Here is a 26505-nt window from a genome sequence, read left to right as displayed (position 1 = left end):
CAGTGAGACTATCTAATTTTCATAAAATAAAAGAATTCTCTCTATGCTCAGTTTGAAGCTTGCAAAAATATTGTGACTATGTAATTAAGAGCTAGAATTCAATGTTTCTTCATTCATTAAAATTCTGTAACACGATAACACCGTAACCTATGGCAAGTTATTTCACCAATTTGAGTCTCACTTGTGTCATATTCTAAGATAAAGTAATAGAATCTGTCCCTTATTGCTACTGGGATAAATTCATGAATCAATGGGCATGAAATCTCTTTGACAAGTATGATTCTAACCTTTCCTTATAGATTCCTTGTTCTTATATATTTACAACATTTTGTTCTCACTGCGACCTTGGTGAAGGAGAAGGCATGTAGTTAGGGGAAGAAACCAAGACAGAGCGGTTTAGAATCATTCCTTATAAGACCTCAGTAGAACTAAAACCTGATATTCTTCTTGCCTCTGACTTTGTCATTGTGAGCATCCCACAAAAGTTTCTTCAGCTATATCACACTGTAAATGTTGTTAGCAAAATTCTAGTGTGTTTTTAAAATTTAGTTTTTGTTAGTATTTTTCTAAAAGAAACTCTGAGTATATCACTGCCCAGCTTCAAATTCTTCAGTGGCTCTCAGTCATGTTAATGATATGACCCCTGCTGCTCAGCTCAGTAAGCATGGATCTTCATAATTTGGAGCCCTCCGAAATCACAAAGAGTTTTGAGTCATGGTCCCATATGTACCCATGTTATAGTAGCTCACATCAACTTTTGATTCCTAAACACATCAATTTTTTTGATCACTTTATTCCTTTGCCCCCAAATATTCTTCCTGATTTTTCTTCCAGATAATTCTGAATTCTTCGGTGTCACATTCATGTGCACACATGGCTGCAATAATTAAACTTTTGGGTTTTCTTTGCCATTAGTTTGAGCTCCTTGAGGTCAGGCACTTTGGCTTTTCATGCATATGTGCCCCTGCATGGAGAACCATATTGGGAATCCTGCATACCCAAAATGATTACTGAAAGAATGAAGATCCCATTTTGAACTCATCAACATGTCTTTGAGGTGTATTTGTATGTCTTCCCCATTGAGAGAAGATGAAAGACAACAAATTAAATGATACTCCACAGCATCTGTTAGCCTTTCTCTTTGGCCATGAAGAAAAACATTCTGTTTTTAATTTGATGAAAGAACTAAGGTTCCTGCTTTGAATTCAAAGCATATGTCTTAAAGATCTCCACATCAAGGCCCCTATAGCTCCCAAACATCTTTCAGTTGTCAGAGTTGTAGTACACAGTTTTAAGACACTAGCATAAATAGGACTTTTGTTTAAATAAATATATCTAGAAACCATAAAAAGGAAATGAAGCTGCCCATCAGCATAGCAGGACATGTAACTGAGTTTATTAGTCTGTCAAGAAGAAGTTGTCAAAGTCAGTTTTCTGCAGCACAGATTTCCTGCTGGCAGCTAATGTGATGATGAAGACCTTGACAATCATCCCCTCGCTCCTGTCTCCCTGATCTCACTGATATGATAGCTAAAAAAGGAAGCGAGCGAATTTGCCTGCTAACACTTTATCTCATTGCTGAATGTTGACTAAATGGGCATTCAATTGAATAACTGTTGTATAACTTGTGGATTCGGGGTGCCTGGAGCTCACAGGCCTTCTAAATAAGAACCTATGCTCTCTAGCGTCCACTTAAAAAGGTCTTTGGTCCAAAGGCATCACTAAAAGATTGTCAAAAGGAGCAGAAAATTAATGTGCTTTTTAAAGTTCCATCTTTTTTTAAGGAGAGGAAACATGAAAACAGAATCGTCTTTTTGAAAACTAGGCTGCTTTAGGTTCAATGCCAGGCTCTAACAATTACTAATTGAGTAAACTAGGAAAAATTATCCAACTTTTCTGTGCTTTGGTTTCCTCATCTCTAAATATAGGAATAACAATATCTGTGTCGGCAGTTTTCGATGTTTAAATAAAAGCTTACATTTTGAGTACAACACATAGTGTTTATGTAGGAGGCACCCGATTTGCTGTTTCATCAAACTTCTATACTTCTACCTTTTCTCATTTTCTGTAGATAAATCTACAGAACAAAATAACAAAGACTAACTTCTATGTTTGAATTGACTTCATTTGTTATTTGCATACTTCCTCTAGTTGATGCTATAGAAACATCCTGATCAATTTCTCCTGCCATTGTGCTTCTCTGCTGGAGAAGAAGGTTGGCTTCTCTTAGAAGTGGACTTTCTCTCGTTAGTGTTTGTTGTGCCCTCAATGAGCCCAGTATGGGACCCTACCGTTTAAGCCTTCCACAAGTTTTGAAGAGTCCCCAAAGAACAAGACTTGCGATCATTTTCTCCCACCATTATCACACCTCGGTTGCCTGGAATGAAGTATGATATTGGTGAGCTCATAATTTGTGAAATCACTGGATTCAGAATTAGGTAATAATAATCAAGATGTGAAATTGCTTTTACTTTTATTAATATATAGTATATTTATTATTATATTATAATAATTACAACTGAGCCCAAAATTAGTGACATAGATAATTCCACGCTTTATTTTCCTGTTCTTACATTAGGATTTTTTGAGATGTTTATTTTAATTTAGCACCAATTCTTATAAATCTCTCCTCTTTTTCAGATTACTCTTCCACACAACATACATTTATATTCGACATGTACAAATAGGTGTCTACTCTGGGTCCAGGATTGAACACTGTGGGTGATACCTGAGTAACTGAAGATCTGATTCTTGTTCTGAAGGCCTTTATAAACAGCAAAATGGGAGGGAGGAAACCTATATTAAATACTCAGACAATGATACAAGATTATACATGGTCAAAGAATAAATTGAATACAGGTATAGGTCAAAATATAGGCACCACACATGGAGAATGAGATGAGACACAAAGGGAGGGAATGCTCAGTAATTCTATACATGAACTAAACCAAGTAAATATGTACTATCTACACAGCTAGAGAAAGTCAGGAGGGTTATGGATCCAGAATGAAATGAATTTGGCTACAGTTAAGTTAAATAAGGGGACTGACTAGTATTGATTGGCATTCTTATTAATGTAGAAGTATGATTATAATAAACAAAATTGATATAAATCAGGCAGGATTCAGGTAGAGAAACAGAACCATTAGGAAATGTATATTTATAGATTTACTGTAAGAAAGTGGCTTATATGATTGTGGGAGGTGGCTAGGCAAGTCTGAGGCCCATAGGGCAGGCAATCAGGAAGGGCAAGCTGGAAATCTAGAGCATGAGCCAAAGCTACAGGTGCAATTTTTTCTTCAGGGAAACCTTAGCTGTGATCGTATGGTCTTGCATCTGACTGAGGCAGGCCTACTCAAATCTTTTGGATCATCTGTTATTTAAAAGTAAATCGATTATGGACCATAATCACATCTACAAAATATGTTTACAGCAACACCTAGGTTTGGCTGAATTATTGGAGACTGTAGTTTAGTCAAATTGATCCATAAAACTGATGATTACAGTCTACACATTTGTCAACTTGGCACCTATATTCAACCTCTTTAACCATATTTAGTTACCTAACTGCCTAACATGTCATACGTCTGCTTAACATGGTACAACTCTCCTGTGTAAAACTAATATCATTTAGGTTTGTGTAGCAACTTAATTATATAAAACATTATTATGCCTATTGGCCCTGGTGTGACTAAGATGCTGAACACATGATATTTTATGCAATCAAACACAACTCTATATTTGTCTTTTAACCTTGCTTTAAATTTTAATTAGTAAAGGTAACTTTCTTTTGCTTTTGGATACAATCTTGGCAAGACTCAGAGATTTTCTTCTTACTCTTAAGTTATAGATGTTCTTATGATTTCTTTACATCAATAAAACAGAAACCCAATGCAAGAATTAAAAGACTTTATTTAAGATAGACATTAATAGTCCAATCTTCATTCAAAGATAAGATCTTAAAAGGCTAGTGGCAGGTGAAAACCTGTGAGAAAAAAAAGGGAGGTTTGTATGAAATAACATTTTTTTACTCAGCATAATTCTCTGAAGATTCATCCATATTCTTACCTTTTTCTTTGCTCAGTAATAATCCTTGGTATGTTTGATAGTTTTTGTTTTTGAATAGAGCAACTGATTCCTGGCTTCTTGTACCAGGCTATTGGCTTCTGTAGCAAGATCTTTCCTGTAGGTGCTGCCTGGCATTTCTGGTGTCTCTTGATGGGAGAGGCGAGTATCAGCACCAGTGGTGAAAAAGACTCCTTCTCCTGGACACTTATTGGTAGTGGAATTCTCAATGAATCCCCCAAGCTGGTACTTCCAGGTTCATATGGTGTGATTAGAGTTCGTCTCTTTCAATTCAGTGGGGTAAGGGTGGAGAAAGAATGATCCTATCTGGGCTCCCTTCCATTTCTAGATTGAGTTTAGAGTCAGAAAGTATTAGACTTGGGTTATCTTGTGGGGGCAGGACAGGATAAAGAAGCATTAATTCTGTGTTATCTCTTTAGTCCTAAGGCCCCAAACATGTCACCCTCCTCTTTTCACATTTCATAATTCTCCTTGGTTACTTTGTATTATGTTTCTGGAAGATCAGGAAGAAACAAGTCAAAACCATCTTATCTGAACTGGAAATACCTTCATAGATCTAAGAATGTAATTTTTAAATATATGGAAACAATGGTGTAATTTAATTTAAATTTTAAACAGGTAAGGTATTCACAAAAATTACAAATTAATCTCTACAAAAAGATATTCAGAAAAATCCTTATTTTCATTCTTATCCACTTAGACTTACAACCAGGCTATAATAGATAACTTATATCTTATATCTGAATTTCCTTATAGGAATACTGTTTTGTACTGTTTTGCACTTTGCTTTTTTCAAATAATGATGTCTTATGGCTCATCTTTCTATATCAACACATGATGTGTTTCATCATTCTTTTTTTATTCTCTTGGAATTCAGTTGTAGAGTTGTACTATAATTCATTTTATAAGAAGAATTGATAGGCTTTAAAGATTTTTTTCTAAATTCATACAAATAAAATCACATTGAACTTGAATATATGCTATTTCTTATACTTGCAAGTATATCTGTAGGTTATGGTCTGAGAATAGGGATTTCTAGGTCAAAGGATATATGTGATTTTACTACATATTGCCAAATTGATGTCCATAGGCATTAAGCCAATTTTCACCCCCACTATCAATGTGTGGGAGTGCCAGTTTCTCCACATGCCCACTAACAAAGGGTATTGTCAAATGTTTATATTTTTCCAGCTTGATAATTAATTCTTGAGAAAATAGAAATAAAATTCTTTAAAGTCCTGGTTGTACTTAGCAAATGGCAGAACTCAGTGAATGTTTGGTCTTCTTCATTAAATCCTTTAATATGCCTAATATTTACATGTTTTTGTGATACTAGGAAGGGTATAATCTACAACTGTATATATATATATATATATATACACACACACATATATATATATGCAGATCCATATCTACCTATTTCTATATCTATATACCTGTGTGTAGATATATATGTATTTATATATATTATATGCTATATATTATATATGCTATAGTTATATATAACTATGTAACTATTTTATATACATGCACATATATGTGTACGTGTATATGTGTGTGTATATATATATATTCTGCTTTTAAGAAGTTTAGAAAACACAAATGTTTGCATATGATGTAATTTATAAGGTAGCACTTGATTATTTGTTAAAAAGTGAAAGAGATAAGATTTTGGAGTTCAGAACAATATAGACACCTTAGGTTTGGGCACCTTTCTCTAAGGAGTGAGAAGGAGCAAATCCTTACAGAATGCCAGTGTTTGGTCAAGTGGGGAAATTATGGGGATTGAGAGTCATTGGTGGCAGAAGGAATGGCTGGCTTCCCAGAGGCACTCACTAAAGAATCATGGAATGTGAGTGGAGATAATAGAGGAGAGCACAATAGCTACCTTTGGAGCCAATAAGAAGGTTAGGTTGACGATGGATTGCATAGAGAGGCAATGGCAATTTGGGGCAGGAATATTATCTTACACTTTCTAATTATTCAAAATTCTTCTTTGAACAACAGATTTTTCACTTCTCTATGAGTAGAGATCAGGTTTCTTAATTATAAATTAAAACCATGTCAAAGAGGGAATAAAGTGAAAGAGGGGGAAAAAAGCAAAGATTGAAATATTGCCTCTGTGATAGTCTTCTCTGGTCTCCTCACTTGTTCTGCTTTAAAAAAGTCAAATCCTCTAATTAGAAGATAAAAAATAAAAGTGAGTGCACAGACTCCACTATGTGATTCCTCTAAGAAATCAAAGCTTTTTCATTTTCAATTTCCTAGCATGACGACATAAAACAATCTCATTAAGGACTTTGTGAAATATTGGTAAAGTTTAGCCAAAGTTCAGACAACAGAGAATTAAAAAACGTGTTTTAGAGTTTGTGTAAAAATTGGATAACTTCAGATTTAAGTTTTCAGGAAGCCGAAACTGAACAAAAAGGGAAATCTCACAGGTAATGATCAGTCAAGAGATACTCTCAAGCTCAAAGGCAGAGAAGTAACCAGATGCTCTGAAATTCAAGCTTAATAGGAAGAAATGTGACATGCTACATATGGAAGTCTCAGACAGCCAATGAAGGAATATTATTTTATACAAGCACATAATGGATCTTCAGGAAAAGAAAGATATCTCCACTGCAGCAGAGGCCATCTTCCCAAAGGTGACAGTCATGTCGCGGTATAAATAGTGCTACAGAGAACTGATTTTCAAGTCTAAGAGAGGCGCATTCTCAAAGTGAAACCCTCACAGACAGAGAGGTGGGGGTTTGGAGTAGGTTTTTAAATTGCTTATTAAAACAGGTGATGGAATCTCTCTCTGCTTTAAATCTGTTTTAAAATGAATCTTGGAAGATTGAGATGTGAGTGATCTAGGAAGAGTATAAAATGAAGTTTCCATATATATCTGATGAAGTTTTAAACATTGAGGAGTTACATGTCATTTAAAATGTTTTATCCCTCTGGGTCAGAAGGCCTCAGTAGATGTCTTTTGTCTGTTGATCTGCAGGCATGTGGTTAGGATGACATTCTAGTTGAGGTGATTGTTGCTTGTCTGGCTTACTCTGGGAATAGCACTTGACTCTAAGAGACAGACGAAGTTCCCCAGTTAAGTCATCCATTTTTAAAAGTTTTCCATCAGAAGCTTTAACTCAAGATACTGACAAAGACAAAAGTATAAGTGAAGACTCAATGCAGTCTGGAATGGAGCTAAATTTTTTGTACTATGTATATTTACTTTAAAATTAAATTAGATTCCATGAACAATGAACTCAGGCGCTAGGACCCCTTTGCTGAGAAACTATGTGTACCAGTTAACCAACAAAGTGAATATTTCTCCTGGGCATTTTTCCATTAGGTGTCAAAGGTATCCTCTTCCTTGTGCCCTGTCGGGCCCTAACTCTCTGACCAAGGATGACATCTTCTTTCTCTAAAAATCTTTGCACAGATATCCCACTTGGGTTCATTAAAGTGAGCAGAAAAGGTTCTTTATGCATCAAGGCTATGTAATTAGCTTGTCTGATGGAGGAACATGGATATTCTGCCCACTTACTCACTGCCCTGAATGACTGTCCTCTCTTCTCTCCAGTCAAATTCACACCTCCCTGTGAAAACCATCTTGGACTCTGTTCGGGAATCCTGAAGGATACTTCCAGGATGCTTCCAATATTCTATTTTATAGCTTTTGTTCATCTTGGTTTCTATTTTCCTCCTCTTGGTTTGTCTCTCTTCTAGATAAAGTTAACATTTACAGGCAACTATAAAGCATCAAACATTTCACATGTACTTTTATAATATCCCATTTAGTCTTCAAAACAACACATGAGGTAAATATTATCATTTCACAGAAGAGAAAACTGTAGAGCAACAGTAATTGGTAGCTTTTCCCTCTCTGGCTCTAGTAATCTATTTGGTTTTCAATTTTCTAAGACACTGCCACACACATTGCTCTACTTAAAGTGAAGTCAAAAGCAGTCTGAAGATTCTTGGACATCAGACAAAGCCTAAGTCAAGATTCAAGGGCTTCTGCTTACCTGAGAGCAGAGCTCACACCTATCTCTTGCAAAACACAGGCTGCCAGCTTTGTATGATGTTCTGGGAAATAAGAGATGGATAATGCTGTACTTAGGCTCCACGCTCTGAGCTCAGGCAGATTGCAGTTTCAAAGGGCCTGGAGCTTACATGATTCTGGGCATACCATTTAAGACTTTTTTTCCTATATTATTTTTAGAATGAGAAAATAAATCACTACATATTGTGATTTTTTTAATTGACAAGTGTCATAGAAATTTCCAAAGTAAAAAAAAATAATAATAATTTTAACACAATTTTATAGTGTTTTTATTTCACTTTATCTTTTGTCTCCTATCTCTTTCATTTCTTTCTTGAATGATGTTTTATACAGATAATAAAATTATAATTCAGTTTTTTTCCTAATATAGTTGATCAAAAAATTTATTTTTTAAATTACATCAATCATTTAGAAAACAATTTTTTTCAGCTTCACATTTTATTATTGGTAATGTCACATAAACTTTCAAAGCATTTATTACTTATTTACTTTAGTATAAAATAATGTGACAATAGAATAAAAAAATATATGTCCCATTTTTTCCTGGTTACCTAATAAACAAAACATAATAGAATAGATATAAAATATTATGATTTTTTAGATATTCCTAGTACTTAATATATTTATTTTTAGGAATATCTTAAAAAGTTTATAGGCAATCAAACTTTCCCCCCCAATTTCTTAGTAAGGTAAAATACAAATACTTTAAAATTTACCATCTTATCCATTTTTAAGTGTACAGTTCAGTGATATTAAATGCTTTCTTAATGTGCTACCATCACCACAATCCATTTCCAAAAAACTTTCATCTTGTCAGACCAAAACTCTATACACATTAAATAATATCCCCCCATACCACATGAATTTTTATAAACATGATTGAAATTAGAAAAATTTCCATCAAGTTCATAATTTATATGTAAGTTTTAGAAGAATTCCTCAGAGGTAGCTTTTGGCTGTGTACACATCAGACTTGACTTCTCCATGTCATGCACACTTCTGGTGCTGAATCCTACAGGCAATGTTCTATTGAGGAATTACCTCTGGCCATGTACCATTTAGTTTTAAAGCTGCGTGATTGTGCATAGGGGGCAACAGTATTCCTAAATCACGGTGACTAGCAAAAAGAATATATGGCGTGACTTCAAACCATATGATTATGTTCCCCCAATCTAAACTGAATGTGCATTTGCAGCACACCATTCTCTTAACTGCATCTCGAAAGATGCTGCTGGCATGAGAAGTGTGAAATAGGGAAGGGCAGGAGAAAGAGATGGCAGAATTAACCATTTGTAGTTAAATATTTTGTTTTAATCAATTATAATTAAAATATCCTACTTTTACAAAATTTATAGCATTATGCCATGTCAACATGGTTGAGTTAAACTATAGTCCCCAGAATTTTTCTTCCTATGGATTTCTACTTAGGAAAAACCATAGAAGAGATACTTGTAGGAGGTTTGAAAAGTAGAAGGGAAGCAGCAGCCTTGCTGTACTTCACACTCACTGTGGCATGTTTGGTGCTCACCTTGCTGGCATGGGCAGTGGACAGATAACAGTAAATCTCACCAGTTTCAGTCCACTCTCCTGAGCCCCAGTGCTTGTATACAGGTTCCTGTTTGTCCTTACTCCCTCACCTCAAATCCATCTTCCCTTCTGACTGTGGACTGAAAGCTCCAGCATCCAATGCAAAGAAATGACCTACTGCCTCACCAGTTCCCACAATTCCCCCAGATCTATGTATGTCTCTCCATGGTCCCCTCCTCTAATTGAACCCTGGCTGACACACATGTTTACAAAATGACATAATCATTTCAGGGCTTTACTAGGGGGTCTCAAAGGTTCCCCTTCTTTAGCTTTACAATAAATTCATCTCTAGTCCAGAGATTTGTGTCTAGGGTTCCTCTATGGTGTTCATATTGTTTCATGACAATTAGCATTCTGTGAACCCTGGGATGATGAGAAGTATTTGTAAGCATAATCTGGTAGGAAAAAATTACAACATTTGGGTGTAAGTCTGGATGAAAATGAGCATCTCATGTTGTACCAACATGAGTTGTCCTGGGTAACAAAATTAAACATCTTCTCAGTAAGAAATGCTTGAGGCATTTTGGTTAATTTTCTGTGTCAAATGTCAAAATATTAAAAGATATCCATTTTTCACTGTAAAATGTCTTTCTCACAGCTTAAAAAATAGACATTCACCAAGTCACACAGGAAGATACATTCTTTATGGTGTGCAAATGTAAAATATTAATTTATTTTACCAGTGTGGACTCTGCAGAGAATTCTGGACTCATTAACTGTGATGGTAAAATATAGACAGATAAACATTGTGTAATTATTTTCAAGGATGCTTTCAAGGTACTTTCACTAGGATTGCCTTATTACTCTGTCTATTTGAGACCAGTTTTAGAAACTTATGACCACAATATAGCTATTTTATGAGTTGTTGTTTCTTTTTAACACTTAGAGGAGAGAACAAGGAGTTTAGAGGAGGGAACCAATGTCAGATTTCCAGATTTACCCCTTATCACCTGAGATGGCTTTGAGCAAAGTCTCACATTGTAAGGACTCATTCACATTATTCATAAATAGGAATGCTTGTTACCAGGCTTGGCACTCAGAACTATCCCAGTAATTGAGCTAAAGTTTAAGGGAAAGGTAGGCTAGCTAAGGTGATAAACAATCCTCAAATCTCAGTGCCTTAGCAAAATAAAAGTTTGTTTGTTTGTTTGTTTGTTTGTTTGTTTGTTTTGGTCTCACAGCACACTTAATATGGCTGATTTATGTAGTCACATGGAGACTCATTCTGCTTCTAGCTTAGAGTTCCACCTCCTTCTAAGACCTTGGGAACCTCTGTTTGCTGGGAAAGGAAAAAAAAGGTGTGAGAATCACACATAAAAAAGCCTTTAAGGGCCACACCTGGAAGTGGGACCCATGTTCCTGACTCATTTCTTCTGAAACAACACTGAACTATTCCTAGTAACCCACACATTTCATGTTGTTCTACCTACCTCTGACTCTTAAAATGTGCTGTCATCTCTGCCAGGAAGGCTGCAGGATTACTTGTCAGCCCTAGATAATTCTATTCAGCTTTTTAGGCCCTGTTTAAGTGACAATCAAATGAATGGCTTTAGTAAGCATGGCTATTCTTTTGTCAAATGTAAACTAAACTCTGTAGATGTCCTCATCATGCTATATTATATTGTAAAAGGTGGCATGTCCATTTCTTCATTATTCTTTTGTTTATTCTTTTTAACATCCCTTAAACAGAATAATTATTATATAGTTATCAGTATAGTAATTGTAGAACCAAAATGATATGTAGAATATACAACCAATGGTGCAGAAAGGATGCTTAATAATTAGGGAGATACTCACTCAGTCAGACTGCTTGCTAAATGCAAACCTCTGATGCAGCTAGAACCTGAACACTGGCTGTATCTACTCTGCACTGAAATGTTCTCAATCAGTGCTTGACTTTTGTAGGAAGGGATAAGAGATAAGCTTAGAGCAGTAATGAGGCTGTTTATAACCTCCATAAGCAGCAAAGCTAGCATTTTAATGCCAGACTTCTTAGATTAAGCACTTCTCTCTTTTTCACTGTATCCCATGAACTCAGCTCTCAAGAAAATTATCATTTTGTTGCAAGTCAATGCTGACACCCCTAAAAGAAGCAGTGATCCATTCTAGACATGAAATGAATAGACTTCTCAATGTATGACCCAACAAGAAGCAGGCAGATTAGGGAAACTATGCTGGAATCAAGCCCTGGAAAAGAGAATGTGGCAGGGATTTTTGTACTAGTTCATGCCTGGAGTAAAGAGGTTGGAGATCTTCACTTGGAGGCCTTACTCACCAGATGGTGATTTCAATACCAAAGCCAAGGTCACCAAGTAAGGCTATTTCTATGTGCTTTTACATTTCTCCCCCACATTTTTACGTTTTCCTCTCATGTGGTAGCCTGGACTAATACTGAATATTTATGTGATTTAAAATAGAATTTGGATTAAAATGACAAATACATTTAAGCCTTAAATCTCACCATTGTATTTATTTAACTAGTTTTTTTTCCTCCAGAAGAAAAATATATCTATTTCTCTTTAATTGATATATAATTAATTCTTCCCACATAATATGCCCAGATATATGGAGTCATAGGTAAGCTATAGAATCACAGTCTTCAGATTCAGATATGCATAGACCTTTTCCTGTGCCATGCTTAGTCCTCTTTTTAAGAAGACCTGCACTTACCTCTGCTTGCTTAGGTCTTCATTTCCTCAGGGGAATGATTACAGTGATATCCTCACTTATCTTCTGCTTTCATTCAATCTAGTTCTGGTCCAGCTTCCAGAGAAGTGTCCCAAAAGTGTGTATCCACTAAAGATATGTGTGGCCCTCATAGGTTCCCTCAGGGGGCTCTCCTAGCTTGTTCATTCAAATGTCTTTAAATTCACCAAATAATTTGTTGAACATCTACTATGAACTAGGCTAGTCCCTAAAAATACAGAGATATTGAAGATCCAATTTCAAAAAAAAAATCATTCTATAAATGAAGCAAATAATTTAAACTATTCCCTTATCTGACTGACCATTTTAGAATAGGGACAATATCTTATTTATCTATGTATTTCTCAGCACCCAACTCTACACTTAACATATGGCTGGGATACAGTACATATTTGATAAATTCACTGAAAGATCATATAAATGCACTCCATATTTTTTGTTTTTTTTTTTTAAATTGCTTTATTATATTTATAAATAGTAACAATTGGTAACTTCCATTTATTGAATGCCTACTGTGGATGAAGCACTGTGACAACTAATTTTGATATTTTACCTCACCTAAGTCTCATGAAAAAAACTTGCAAGGAAAGTAAAACTCAAGAGATAAAGCAACTTACAATATTTTTGTGAATCAGAGCTGATTCAGAGATGTCAACTTCCAAAAGTTTTCTAGAACAACATCAAATAGTAAATGATAAAATTGTTAACCAAGAGTAGGGTCATGTAATTAATGAGTTCATAATCACTCTTGATTTGTACAGATACATGATAAACATTGCTCCCCCAAAGAAGTACAATGTCATTAGGCAAAACAAAACAAGAGAGAAAATGCATAGAGGATTAGCATTCTGGACAAAAGTTGAATTTGTTATTTTGATTGTGGGTGTATCAATAGTTGAATTTTCAGCAAGTGGGGCAGAATTGTAAAAAAAAAAAAAAAAACTCATGATGTATGTCACTATTTAATAAGTGTGGCTTTCAAATTTTATTTTTTTAAACAAATCTTAAATTTTAACTTGTAAAAGAATCACCTGGAGATTTGTTAAAACATAGCTAGCACAACCCTATGCCCAAAAATTTCTGATTCAGGATGAAGTCCATGAATTTCCATATCTAGTAAACTCAGAGTGGTGCCAGTTGCTGTTGGTCTGAGGACCACACTTGGAGAACCACTGCTTTAGAAGCTACATATTTCCTCTGAGGGTCATGCTACTACCTGCTGCAGAATTCTCACTGCTCCATTTCCATGTATTTGATGAGGTGGACTTCATTCACATGTGGATTACAAAGAAGGTTCATATTAAGCATGTTTACATGTTTCTATTTTAAATGTAACGGATCATTAAAGATAATTACTGTACATATATAGATTAATTTACCAGATCACAGAGGGTAAGGATGACATAGTACATAACAGGCATATTAGTTACATTCTCAATTTGTATTTAGCAACTGCTACTTCCTTTTATATTTATATCAATAATTGATTTCTAAGGAGAAAATGAAATTGGTTTAGTTTTCGGTAGAGGTAAAGCTGGACACAGGCATATTCCTTTGCCTTTAGAACTCATCTGAGGTCATTTGACTGACTTGTTGCTTTATAAAGACACTGTAGGCCAAATGGAATGGACACCAGGGCTCAGGTGCATGGTGTCCTCGAAGAACCTAAAACACCTCTGGGACATATCCCATGACCTAACACCTTGTCTCTCTACTTTTTTCAAATTTATTAAAATATATTTTACTATAAATTTCACCTATTTAAAGTGTACAGTTCAGTGTTGTTTAGTATATTTACACAGTTGTATAGTCATCCTCATTATCTAATTTCAACACACCAAAAAGAAATTTCATGCATATTAGCAGTAATTTCCAATTCCTGATGCCCCCCTCCAACCCTATCTCCAGCCTCTGGCAGCCACTAGTACACTTTCTGTCTATGTAGACTTGCCTTATTTAGATATGTCACATAAACGGAATCATACAATATGTGATCTATTGTGTCTGGCTTCTTTCAACTAACATAATGTTTTCTAAATTCAAGATTAATCCATGTTATATCATGCATCATTACTTCATTCCTCCAAATGCCTACTAGTAGTTCACTGTATGGATATACAATATTTGTTTACTCATTTCAGTTGATGGGCACTTGGATTGTTTCCACCTTTCGGCTATTATAAATAATGCTTCTATGAACATTCATGCACAGATTTTTATGTGGACATGTTTTCATTTCTATAGAATAGATGTCTACAAATGATTTGCTAAGTCATACCCCCCTTTTTATAAAGCTTTTCATTTTGCAATAATTCTCTGCAAATTGCAAAAAATATATAAATAAAAAAAGTACCAGGAGGTCCTATGTACCCTTTACCCAGTTTTTCCCAATAGTTATATATTGCATAACTGTGGTACAGCATCAAAACCAGGAAAATGACATTGATAAGATATAAAGAGCTTATTCAGATTGCTCCATTTTGGCATCCATTCATGTGAGTGTGTGTGTATATGGTTCTGTGAAACTTTATCACATGTATGTATTTGTGTAAACATCACATTTAAGATGCAAGAATCCCTCATGCTAATGCTGATCCTTTATAGCCATGCCCACCCTTTCTCATCCCCCTATCCATAACCTGTAGCAACCACTAATCTATTTTCATCTTCAGTAACCTCCTTTTAAGTAATAAAAATGTCACAGAATCTTTGTCTATTTTCAGCCTGTACCAACTATGTGCAAACTGGGACATCAAAAGATCTATTTTCTAATTTAATCCCCTGACACATTTTTTTTGAATTAATTTCAGAAATCCCATCAGTTTCAACGTATTATTTTTTTTTTCTTTTCTTCAGTGAAACCAGGCCAAGGCAAAGTTTTGTGAATCTACTGCATAAAAGGTTTGATAAACTTAATTAAATAAATAGATGTTAAATGCAAAATGCTTCACAAGCATTTGTTTTAATAGGATTAATTTGATCTTATTTATTTCTGTAGGCTATATTTGTAGATTTATAACTAAATATGCAATTGTGTGCTAAATACTAGATTTCAGGGGACATAAAGAGCAAGGAGGGAAATAGGACTGAAACATTTTTAAAGTTTTATGCCTATTTCTATAGTATTACAGTAGGAATATAAATGATGGGGCGGAAAAAGTGTAGCTCTGACCTTGGTGCTTGAAAAGGTGAAGTCTAAATAGAAGTATTTTGCTGTTGGAATACTATCATTATCTTTAATAAGAATAGGCTTCACAAGGACATTTCAAATTGTACCTTAGGCAATAAATTAGATGCCAGGATTAGATTCAGACTATTTTCCTCAAATATGAAAACACTGATCAAACTGTTCTGTCTAACTACATTATACATCTACTCATATTAATGTAAAATTTTTTCTAAAGAGTTTAATACATTCATCAGTGTCCTTTTCATTGGTGAGCATGATCTTTGTGTGTACCCATAATATTGGACCTTCGAATGTAGCACTAGCATTCACTAGTTGCTGTTTTTAATGGAGGCAAATCTTGTCACTGATAGAATTTCTTTCATTTTCCCTTTGTGCTCTCATCTACTTCTTAAAAAGAAATGTGATTGTTCTTTGATAGTGGCCCCCAATGACAACCTAGAACTTCTATAAGACATATCATGTCTTTTTAAATGAGTAGAGTTGATCCCTTAATTTTTTTCCCTTGATCCTTTTATTATGATGATATAGATTCATATATACATATACTAATAAATTTCCTAATATTGCACCACTCTTGAATTTTGGGATTAAGCCCCCACTTGGCCATTATGTCCTTTTAAAATGTGCTATAGGGTCCTATTTGCTGACATTTTATGTAATTTTTTATTGATATTTATAAGTGAGTCTCTAGTTTTCTTTTTTGGTGTGATCTTTGTTAGGTTTGGGGATGACCTTTATACTCATTTCATATAACAAATATAAAAGATTTCTTTTTTTCAGCTTTGGAGGAGTACAAATGCATTATAATTATCTACCCTTTTAAAGATTTTCTTGAGAAACAATATGATACTGCTGTCTTGTTCTAGGGGAACACTTTAGTTATTATTTTTTTCCCTTATAGGAATTGGTCTTTAAATTTTTTATATTTGTATTGGGGTTAATTTTGGTAAGTTTAAGACCTCAAATTACCTGAAATTAAACCATGTTTTTTTTTGTTTAGTTTTATGAGATGCTAGTCTACAGTTACTGAAAAATTAGTCAATTCTCAATAAATACATATATAGCGTTTGTTATGCAGTATGTTAGGCAATCAGTGTAGGAAGGACAGCTTGATAAACAAGTAGCATGCTTGTACTTCCTGGAAGAGTTGCTGGATTGAACATACATATTTACTTTCACTTCCTTCTGAAGTTTCACATAAATGATAATAAATGATATAATTCTTTTTAATGGCTTAGTCATCAACTGATCGGAGAAGCATCTTGACTCTTAACCACAGTCAAATATTCAACTGTAGTAATGGGGTGATCATAAGATATCTAAACACACATCAGGCCAACAGTTAGGAAAGCTAAAGAAACACATTACCCATCCGTATTAGTGGCTGGCTTGACATGGTTGCCCCACATTAACAACTCAGGAGATAAGTGACAACATGTGTAATATACAATAGCACCTCATGCCCTACAGTGACATTATAAGTGTAACATGAATGTGTGTGTATGTGTCACTTCCACCTTCTAAATCTCATGTGAAATATTCCTCTAAATTATTGAGTCCATCAAGACCAAGAAAACACTTAAATGCACCAACATGGGGATTTCCCAAGAAATGGTCCAGCTAGATAACCTTACAGTAAAGTCCTTGGAGGGCAAGCCACAGACATTTACTTAGAGAAATCATTAATTTATAGATCACTGTTCAATATAAGAGGACTATAAAAGATCACTTGAAATTGCAGAAAATAATTTAACATGAAAGATAAGAGACCAAAACAAAACACAAGACAAATGTACCTACTTAACACACACACACACACACACACACACACACACACATGCACAAACACACACATGCTGGAAGAAACTGTATACAGAGAAAAGAAAATGTCAAAGAAATTATGTTATAATTAATATTATCAGAGATATTAAAGATATATTACATCAATGAATTGAGAATTGTATGTTATTAAAAAATATTTAGGGGGAAGACAAATACTGTAGGGAATTTAAAAATGCTACAAGTGAAATAACCAAACACTAGAAATAATCTAAATGAATTTAGAATTAAAAGCCATCCTTCATCATCTCTTCATAAAAGAGAAGTAGGGTCTATTAGTTTTTTCATAACAAGCCTTGTGATTCATTCATGATGTAAACTGAAAAAAAAAAAAAAGTCAAGTAAACAAAAACCTGACGAAAATGAAGAAACAATATGACATGAAACAATGCAATAACGGCAACAATAATAACAGTTCACATTTATCAAGCACTGTCTGTGTGCCAAGCACTATGCTAAGTGCTGTATGTGGATTATCTCTTTGAATCTTCACTACGCCATATGAGATAGGCTTTTTTATACCTATATCCATATGAGGAAATTAATGCTTTGAGAGTTTATTATTACATAATAATAATTTACGTAGCATAAGAAATGATTGACATCATTACTTTCTAGTTTCTCTGGGTCCTTGAGCAGCTTATCTGGATGATTCTGGCTGGGTCTTTCACAGGGCTGGAGTAAGAAGTCAGCCAGGGGTGCAATCATTTCAGTCTTTAACCATGAAAATCTGCTTCAGAGCTCACTCCCACGGCTTGTCTCATAAGTTTCCAAGCTCACTCATATAGGGCTTTCCTCAGGATTGCCTCAGGACATAGCAGTTGATTTTTCTGAAAATGAGTGATCCAGGAACACCCAAGATGGAAGCCACTGTCTTTGAATTACCCAGGCTTGGAAATTATATCTATCACTTTTATCATATGTTGTTAGAAGCACATCTAAAATTCCAGCCCACATTCAAGGGGAGGGCATAAATTCATGAACAAGAAATGAATACCAAGAAGTATGGCTAGGATGAGTTATCATAGTGGTTGCCTACCACAGGTGAATTAGCTCATCCAAACTATCATAGATAGTAAGTAGTAGCCCTCTAATACAAACAACATTCAGTTTGACTCCAGGGCTTATGTTATTTTTTTCTTAGTGGATATATATATATATTTTTAATTAAGTATATTAGGGTATATAATTGGTTAATACGATTATATGTTGTAAGTGAACAGCTCATTAATATGTCATGTATATTACATTGTGTGTCATATCTACCCCAAAATTTGAAAAAGTTTATTCAAAAAGATATTTGCACCCTGATGTTTATGGTCTTAACCACTATGTAATTCCCCAAATGTTACCTGGGTAGGGCAGCAGCAACTCCTTTCACATGGTTGTTATCTTGGGAATGTGGGATGTCTTGGGAGAGGCACTGCATATAAGAGCTAACTTCCATAAGTGTGATACACACTCAGGTATGTTATCAGGTTTGAGAAAAAAAAGAGAAATAAGCTATGTTATAATACGTAGGGTGTAACTATAACGCTTTCATTCACCGCCTACTTCAGAAAGTGTGCATGTATATAGCAGTGAGAAGTACATGAGTACAAAGATAACCTTGAATTCACTTTAATTTATAAAAACTCAAACCCTCTCAAGCTTTAGAACTTTTTTGGTAATGAATTATTTGAGGCACTCTTCACACTTTATCATGATAAACTGCAACTTCATTTTCCTGGAATGGGACATTTGTCACAGGGGCATGTTAGTGAAAGCGAGGAGTTGGTGCTCCATCCTTAAAGCTTTTGGGAGCCGCTGAGGTGTTTTAAGCATGGAAAGATGACACAATTGGATATGTACTTGCTGCTCTGAGTTGTAGCATTTTGTCTAAGTGTCAGGCAACATTCTGCATTCTCATGCATGAGACAGTAGATGCCTCCTTTAAAACTTGCTGGAATCATTCATGTCAGTGTAATGAGATTTATATAATTCTCATACCTGCCAATTACTCAAGGTACCCTATCTCGGGGAACCTGTGCCTGCTCTTATCTGAACACATAAAGACCTTCATGGCTGCAACCAGGCTATGAGCTTCCTAAAGCACAGACTGATTACCTCATTCATGTTCTTCAGTCTGGTGGCAACTACACGGTTAACATATATTAGGAACTCAGTAAATACCTGTTAAGTCAAAATAGACTAAATTTAGTTACTATGCTGAGCTCTGTGCATATAGCAATATAATGATGCCATTTTACTTTATTAATAAAATATCATGACTGTACATGCTTATTCACTTTTTTACTTACTAAGCAAGCTCCTGCTGTGGCACTTGGCTAGATGCTAGAACACAGTATCAGATAACATGTGGACATTGCTCTTATACCTTCTATAACCACTTCGGACCATAGAGCAATACAGGATGATCCTAGCTCCACACGCCCAGCAGTCGTTGAGGAGGTACATACATATCAGCAGAGAGAAGGGCCATATCAATGTAAGGGGAGAACTTTTGGAGGATGTGACCTATGAGTTGATTAGAAGAATGACTATTAGGATGAATGGAGGATTCAAATCCATCTAGTATTGGGACACTGGTTTGTTAAGACTTGGGGGAAACGTCCAGGTAATAGGAGAAGGGAAGAAAGTCAACACTGACAATCAGTATAAGTAGGAGTCACTGATCCATCTGAGAGGTATGTAGAGCCATGCAAAGTTTCCTCCCTGTTGCCTTTGTGTCTTCTCAGCCCTCTATGAGCGATCCTGCGAGGTGTACAGGCACCAAGGGAACACAGCTGGTTTCTTTTACATCGACCCGGATGGCAGCGGGCCGCTGGGACCTCTCCAAGTGTACTGCAATGTCACAGGTGAGGGTGAAGAATTTCCACTCACTCTTAAGCTACTATATGATGGTACACAGCAAAGGGGAATCTAGGCGAAGTGGACATAAAATTCCATGCAAATAAAAATTTAAAAGACCAAGTTCTCAGGGGATGGGGAAAATAGTATTTAAGTAAATGATAGAATTAGCTGCCAGATTAGTTTTGTGAAAGAAGTCACGAAATGTCAAGGACATTTTCTCTCTTAAAACTCAAAAACAAACAAACAAACAAACAAACAAACAAACAAAGGAAAAAGCATACATAAAAACAAACTCAAAATCAATAGGAAACCCTGATTCAGGAAATGGGAAAGCTTGATTCTTGGCTGGCCCTGAGGACCGTGTGAATACACATTTTCTTTGAGCTTCAGTCGTTCATCAGTGAAATGGGAGTAGCAGTTCCTACCTTCTAGAGTTGTGAGAATTAGATACAGTCACGTGTATTGGAGCAACTAGCCAGACTAGTTATCCAGTAGATGCCTAAAAAAAAAGTGAGCTATTTGTTTTCTCTGGCCATCTCATATAACTTGCCACTTTCAAAAGTGCAGAAGGACCTAGTAAAAGTCAGTTATTACATGGGTTTTGAAACAGTATATAATCACTAATTTACTTTGAAAAATAATTTCACAAAGCCAAAATGTGATATAATAGTTACCTAAAAATATAGCAATGTGAGCACTCTCTGTATTCTAAGTATCATTAACTGGCACATCTACATTTTTTGACTCAAGCACTAACTTTTGGAAAGGCCAGTAGAATTATGTAATGAAGACAAAAAGTAGGGGACTATTAAGGCTCATTGAATTCTCTAGCCCTAGGCTTCTCTGCAACAAAGAAACCACCTTTATGGAGCTCTTTCTGTAGCCAGACACTATCCTAGGCACTAACAATATGCAGAGAAATAAGATATAGTCACTGTTATTCATGAGGCAGTAAAATTGGAGAAAATAGCATGCAATATCACAGGTAGAAATGCAAGCGAACCTTTGCAAAAATGGTGATTAAGGACACATAGCAATTTGCCCATCTGAATACAAAAGACCATTCTTTTTTTTTCTACAGAAAATGCTAGTTACATAAAATTGGATGTCATTTTACTTCATTTAATTTCCATAATCCATCATCTCAAAAATACATATATGATAGCTGCTTCTCAACAGCCCTATAACATGATTAGAAATTTTATTGCTGTTTTCTTTTCATGGTTGTGGTAACCTAAGGTATTCAACAACCTAGTTAAGTACTAGTGTTCTCAGTGGATTCCGATTATTTCAAAATGTAATTAACATACAGATCTCTGAGGATTTTTGTTAAAAATGCAGACTTCCCAGCCATAGAAATTCTAATTCAATAACTGCGCTTTTACTGAGCCCTCCAAGTGATTCTGATGCAAATTGTCCCCAGTCTACACTTTACCAAAAAACAGGAAAGCAATTTGACTGCAGAAGAAGGCAAAGAGCAGTGCTTGCTATCAAGTGATTAGCTGTGATCACTCAGTGCCTACCAACTGTGGGAAATGAACTGAGCTAGCAGATGTCATTTCTTTTAATCCTCATGACAGAGATATAAGGTAGATATTTTTATCTCTCTCTTACATAGAGGGTAAGAAAGTATGAGAATTTCATGACTTGCTTGAAGTAATAGTCACGACTAATAGAACTAATAGTCATGACTCAGGAAACAAATGAAACCTTCTGGCGCAGTAATAATCTCTGTCATTAAACATTAATTAAATACCTTGTATTGCTTATGTTTTGCTTTAAATATGGCGTTTATCTTTGTTTTAAAAGAAATTAATATCAATCATAGGAAATATAAGAAAAAAAATAGGAAGAAAATGTTAAAGTCACCTATAAACCACAATCCAGAGGTTACCATTGTTGTTTTATTGTTAGAATTTCCTTGTGACTTTTTTTCTGTGAATGTATATGTGTGCTTTTTCTATAAATATGTTTTTAAATATATATTAAACTAATGAATTTAATAAACTAGCACAGACTTGTTTTTATATCATTAAAAATATTTTTTTGAAATTAAAATATCTATATTAAATATAGCTTAAATTTTTAAACTCTCCAAAATCATCTGAGTACAATAACACAAAGGGTATGATTGATTTACAGGTCTCATTTACATGGAATCTCTGCTTGTTTTTGGAAAGATTTCTCTCAGATTTATGCTGATATTTTGTACAGGAATGCCTGAGATGACTATTTACTTATATTAAATGTTTTGCTGATATGATTCTCTGAGGCATCAGGATTTCGAAGTTGTGCCCCAGGCTTCATTTTGCATCATTGGACATTTCTTTTAAATATCTTTTGGTCATATGCAATACAGGTTTTTGGCTTTGCTTTTTTTTTTTTTTCCTAAAATGAACTTCTGCATTGGCTGAATTATATAGTTATCATATTTAAGCATATTTAACTCATAAAAATTTTATTACAGAAATATAATGATGATCAATCCATATTTTTATATTTGTAAATGTTGATGTTCTTAAATATAAGTGATTTATGACACTAGCAAAAATGTGACCCAAAGTGGTTCAGGAAAGAGAGGGAAAGAAAAGGGAAAGGGGGAATGGAAAGAGAACGGAACTGGCAGTGGGGGAAAATAAAGGAAGACTGGGTCTATGTCTGTTTTCTGCCTTTCTCAGTAGCATCGCTGGGATAATAACATAGAGAGTGTAAGCAGCTCTGGGAGGCAGAGACCAGGGATCTCTTCTTTCATCCGTGCCAGTGGCTGGGTGCTCCTGACTTATTTGCTGGTCTCCAAAATCAGAAGCAAGTGGTCTCACAGGCCATCCTCATTTCAAATTCCTTGAGAGAGTATGTGAGGTTCAATAGAAAAAGAGAAATTTCTCCTAAGAATTCTATGGATACTTGAAGATTGATGTTATAAGGGTTAAGAAGGATGATTTTAGTTGTGGAAAACACTAAATTTTAATTCCAATAACATCTCTCTTTACAAAGCACCCTGGGAGAATATTAGCTCCTCATTCCTATAGACAAAGTGGGGCAGGGGCCCCTACTCCTCCTGGAGATTTAAGTTCCTGTATCTCACCTACTAAAGGGTGATCTTGGGGAAGGGGGATGAAATCCCTGAGAGCTCAAGCAGCAACTGTTCCTGTAGATATAAGGCAGCATGATCTGTATGTGAGGAAAGTGAGCCAGTTTTGGGGAGTAGTTTAAGGGGCTCATTAGGCTTATTGATAAAGTGGATTGAATCTAGGCCCTGCAAATTTTGAAAGTATGCTACATGTAAGAATGTTTTCAAAGTCACTTCACCCGAGGACTAATGAATTGGAAAGAGGGAAGGCAGAGTGTTTGGATGGAGGATGAACTAAATTTATAGATGAGGAAGATAAAAAGTAAGTTTTTTTTCAGGATTATACATTTGGTCTACTTTTAACATCTAAATGATTTACAGTTCATTTCAACTCAAGATAAATGTACACATTTCAGGCACTGTGAGAACTGCTAAGGATACAAAATTGTGTCTGCATTAGTTTCTCCAGGTTTCTATAATAAAATTCCACAAATTGAGTAACAAAAAAAAAAAAAAAGAAAAAAAGAAAAAAAGAAAACAAAACAAAACAGCAACAAAAAAAAAACAAAATCAAAATCAAAATCAAAACAAAACAAACAAACAAAAAACCCCAGAAGTACACTGTTTCACAGCTCTAGAGACTAGAAGTCCAAAACCAAGCTGCTGGCAGGGTCATGTTCACTCTGAAACCCATAGGAGAGAATCCTTCCTTCCCTCTTTCTAGCTTCTGATGTTCTTCCTAAACCTTGGATATTCTTAGGCTTACTATAGTGGCATTTCACTCTCTACTTCCAAAAGGCTGTTACTCTGCTTCCAAGTGACATAGTCACATGTGACCATCTCTTCTCATGTGACTGTGTGTCTGTTTCTTCTCCTTATAAGAACACCGGTCATATTGAATTAGAACCCACCTTAATAGAGTATGACCTCATTTATACTTGATTACATTTTGAAAGATTCTATTTCCAATTAAGGTCACATTCACAGGTACGTGATGGTTAGGACTTTATATAACTTTTGGGGGACACATCCATAACAGTATCAGTTCAGTCTCCATCACAAGTTAGTCATGGAGAAGACACAGAAACAATTAAAATATAATATTAAGACAATGACAGGGTATGCATAGTGTGTATTGGGAGCCTGCAAGGGAGGCCTAACTCAGTCTCTCGTGGAATGGAAGGGCTATGGGTCAGGTGGGCGGCATCTCTAAGACTTGAACAGAGCATAGAGCTGCCAGGAGAAGAAGTATACAAAGACATTTCCAGAAAGAACAAACAAATGTCAGGAAAAAAGTTCCAGGGACAGTTGAAACTGCACATGTATGGAGGCCACCAAACTTACCAAGAAGTGTCACTTGCTTAGAAAACTGAAATACTCATGAAGCCGAATGACCAGAAAATGATCAAATTGACTTAAGTGGGGGCAAGCAAAAGCTCTTAAAGGTTTACAGTCTGAACTATAGTTTCCCAAGAAGGAAATCTGCTCTCTCAATTCCAGGAAAAGAAACAATGGTTTTATTATAAAGAATTTTTGAGCACGCAGAGTATTTACTGTCCCCGAATGAAAGGTGAACAACTCTGTGTACCAGGAACAAGATACCATCTTCATATCATACATAGTCTTTAGCACTGTTTCCTTATCTTGAGGACAGTGAATCTGTCAAACAGCTACTACAATTAGGGACTATTTACAAAAGTAAAAGCATACAGAAAAAAATAATGGAAAGGAGATCATATGACAGAGCTAGTAACATAGAGGCTATTTCCAACATCAGACTCACGGAAAAGAGAGGAGAGAATGTTGCCAGAGTAGGACGGATGGTAGCATGTGGAGTAGCTGTGCCTTCCTGTGTAGGAACACAGCAAGGAGCTTGGAGAATGACCTCGATCTCTCCTAGCTCCTTCATCTTATCTCTCCAATGAGCAAATAGCTAGAACTCGGAATGCAAGAGAATGTATTAATGTAATGTGTTCAATCAGTCTTCCTGGGACACGTGTAAGGTTATACAAGGGTAGAAAGTGCATTTGGTGGGGCAAATATGAAATATTTATGTTAGCCTGTTTAAAGGACTGTCCACAGAAGTCTGGGGAAAAATTATTAGAATTCTTCAAGAATCAAGGATAGTGGTGAAGCAAAATCCACAGACCTTGCAAATGTATGAAGCATGGACTTATTCAGTTTCTACTCCAACCTGAAGTAGAAAGAACTTCTCTTTGCGGATTAAATGGGAGTGACATTAGGATGAATGCAAGAAACATACACTGACATTGAGAGCCAACTGACTCTAGAAGTCAATGTCACTCAGTTGATGAAAAACCGAAGGACAAGTAGACAACTAAAAGAAACTGTGACATACTAAAATGTATTGTTTTATTAAAAGGGATGTCTGGGTACTACGTACTACCTGGTGGTATAAATCTCCTGGCCTGCGTGTGGAAAATTTTCACCAATTATTTGAAGTTTTTGGTTATTCTGGGTTATGTCAACTAATCAGGTAAGTAGAAAGGGATGTATTTAGGACAACAAGGAATCCATTGAGGACTTGGAATTGTGCTGCTGGATGAAATTGTATGTAAGGTGGGCTTGAAGAATGGGTTAGATGTCCTCAGGAAATGAGGAAGTTCTGGACCTTGAGATCAAGGCAAAGAAAAAGATAGGAGCAAAGGAAGAGCCGAGTACAGCAAGTAGTGATTAAAATTAGTGAATACTTGAGGTATTTGTACAGGAGGGTTAGGTCGACAGGACAGAAGAATGGGACTTCTTAGCTGTTTATTGCTTCCCTTGGTGAAGTAGTTAATTTTATGTTTCTACTTGACTAAGCCTCAGTGCCAAGATATTTGGTCAAACATTAACATTAATGTTTCTGTGAGGGTGTTTTAAAGATGAAATTAACTTTTATATAAGTGGACTTTGAATAAAGCAGATTACCTTCCAAAATGTGGTTGGGCCTCATCCAATTACTTCAAGGCCTTCCTAGAACAAACACTGACCTCTCCCAAGCAAGAAAAAATTTTGGCAACAGATGCTCTTTAGCTTCAAACTGCAACTCTTTTCTGGGTCTCCAAGCTGCTGGCCTACCTTGCAAATTTTGACTTACCAAGTCTCCACAATCATAAT

General features: G+C 35.4%; 1 protein-coding gene across 3 annotated transcripts in view; it reads left to right on the top strand.

Annotated features, from left to right (window-relative positions):
- CNTNAP5 (contactin associated protein family member 5) overlaps positions 1-26505 on the top strand; it is a 723905-nt gene that overhangs the window by 457093 nt on the left and 240307 nt on the right. For all 3 annotated transcript variants that reach the window (XM_016161356.2, XM_016161355.2, XM_016161357.2), the window contains exon 12: positions 20201-20320. In XM_016161356.2, coding sequence (XP_016016842.2) covers positions 20201-20320 — 120 coding nt within the window. The remainder of the gene's footprint in view (positions 1-20200; positions 20321-26505) is intronic.

Source organism: Rousettus aegyptiacus, unplaced genomic scaffold (genome assembly GCF_014176215.1).
Source record: "Rousettus aegyptiacus isolate mRouAeg1 unplaced genomic scaffold, mRouAeg1.p scaffold_m13_p_2, whole genome shotgun sequence".
Classification (NCBI taxonomy): Eukaryota; Metazoa; Chordata; class Mammalia; order Chiroptera; family Pteropodidae; genus Rousettus; species Rousettus aegyptiacus.
The sequence above is the reverse complement of the archived record's forward strand: the minus strand, read 5'-3'. Positions and strand labels throughout refer to the sequence as shown.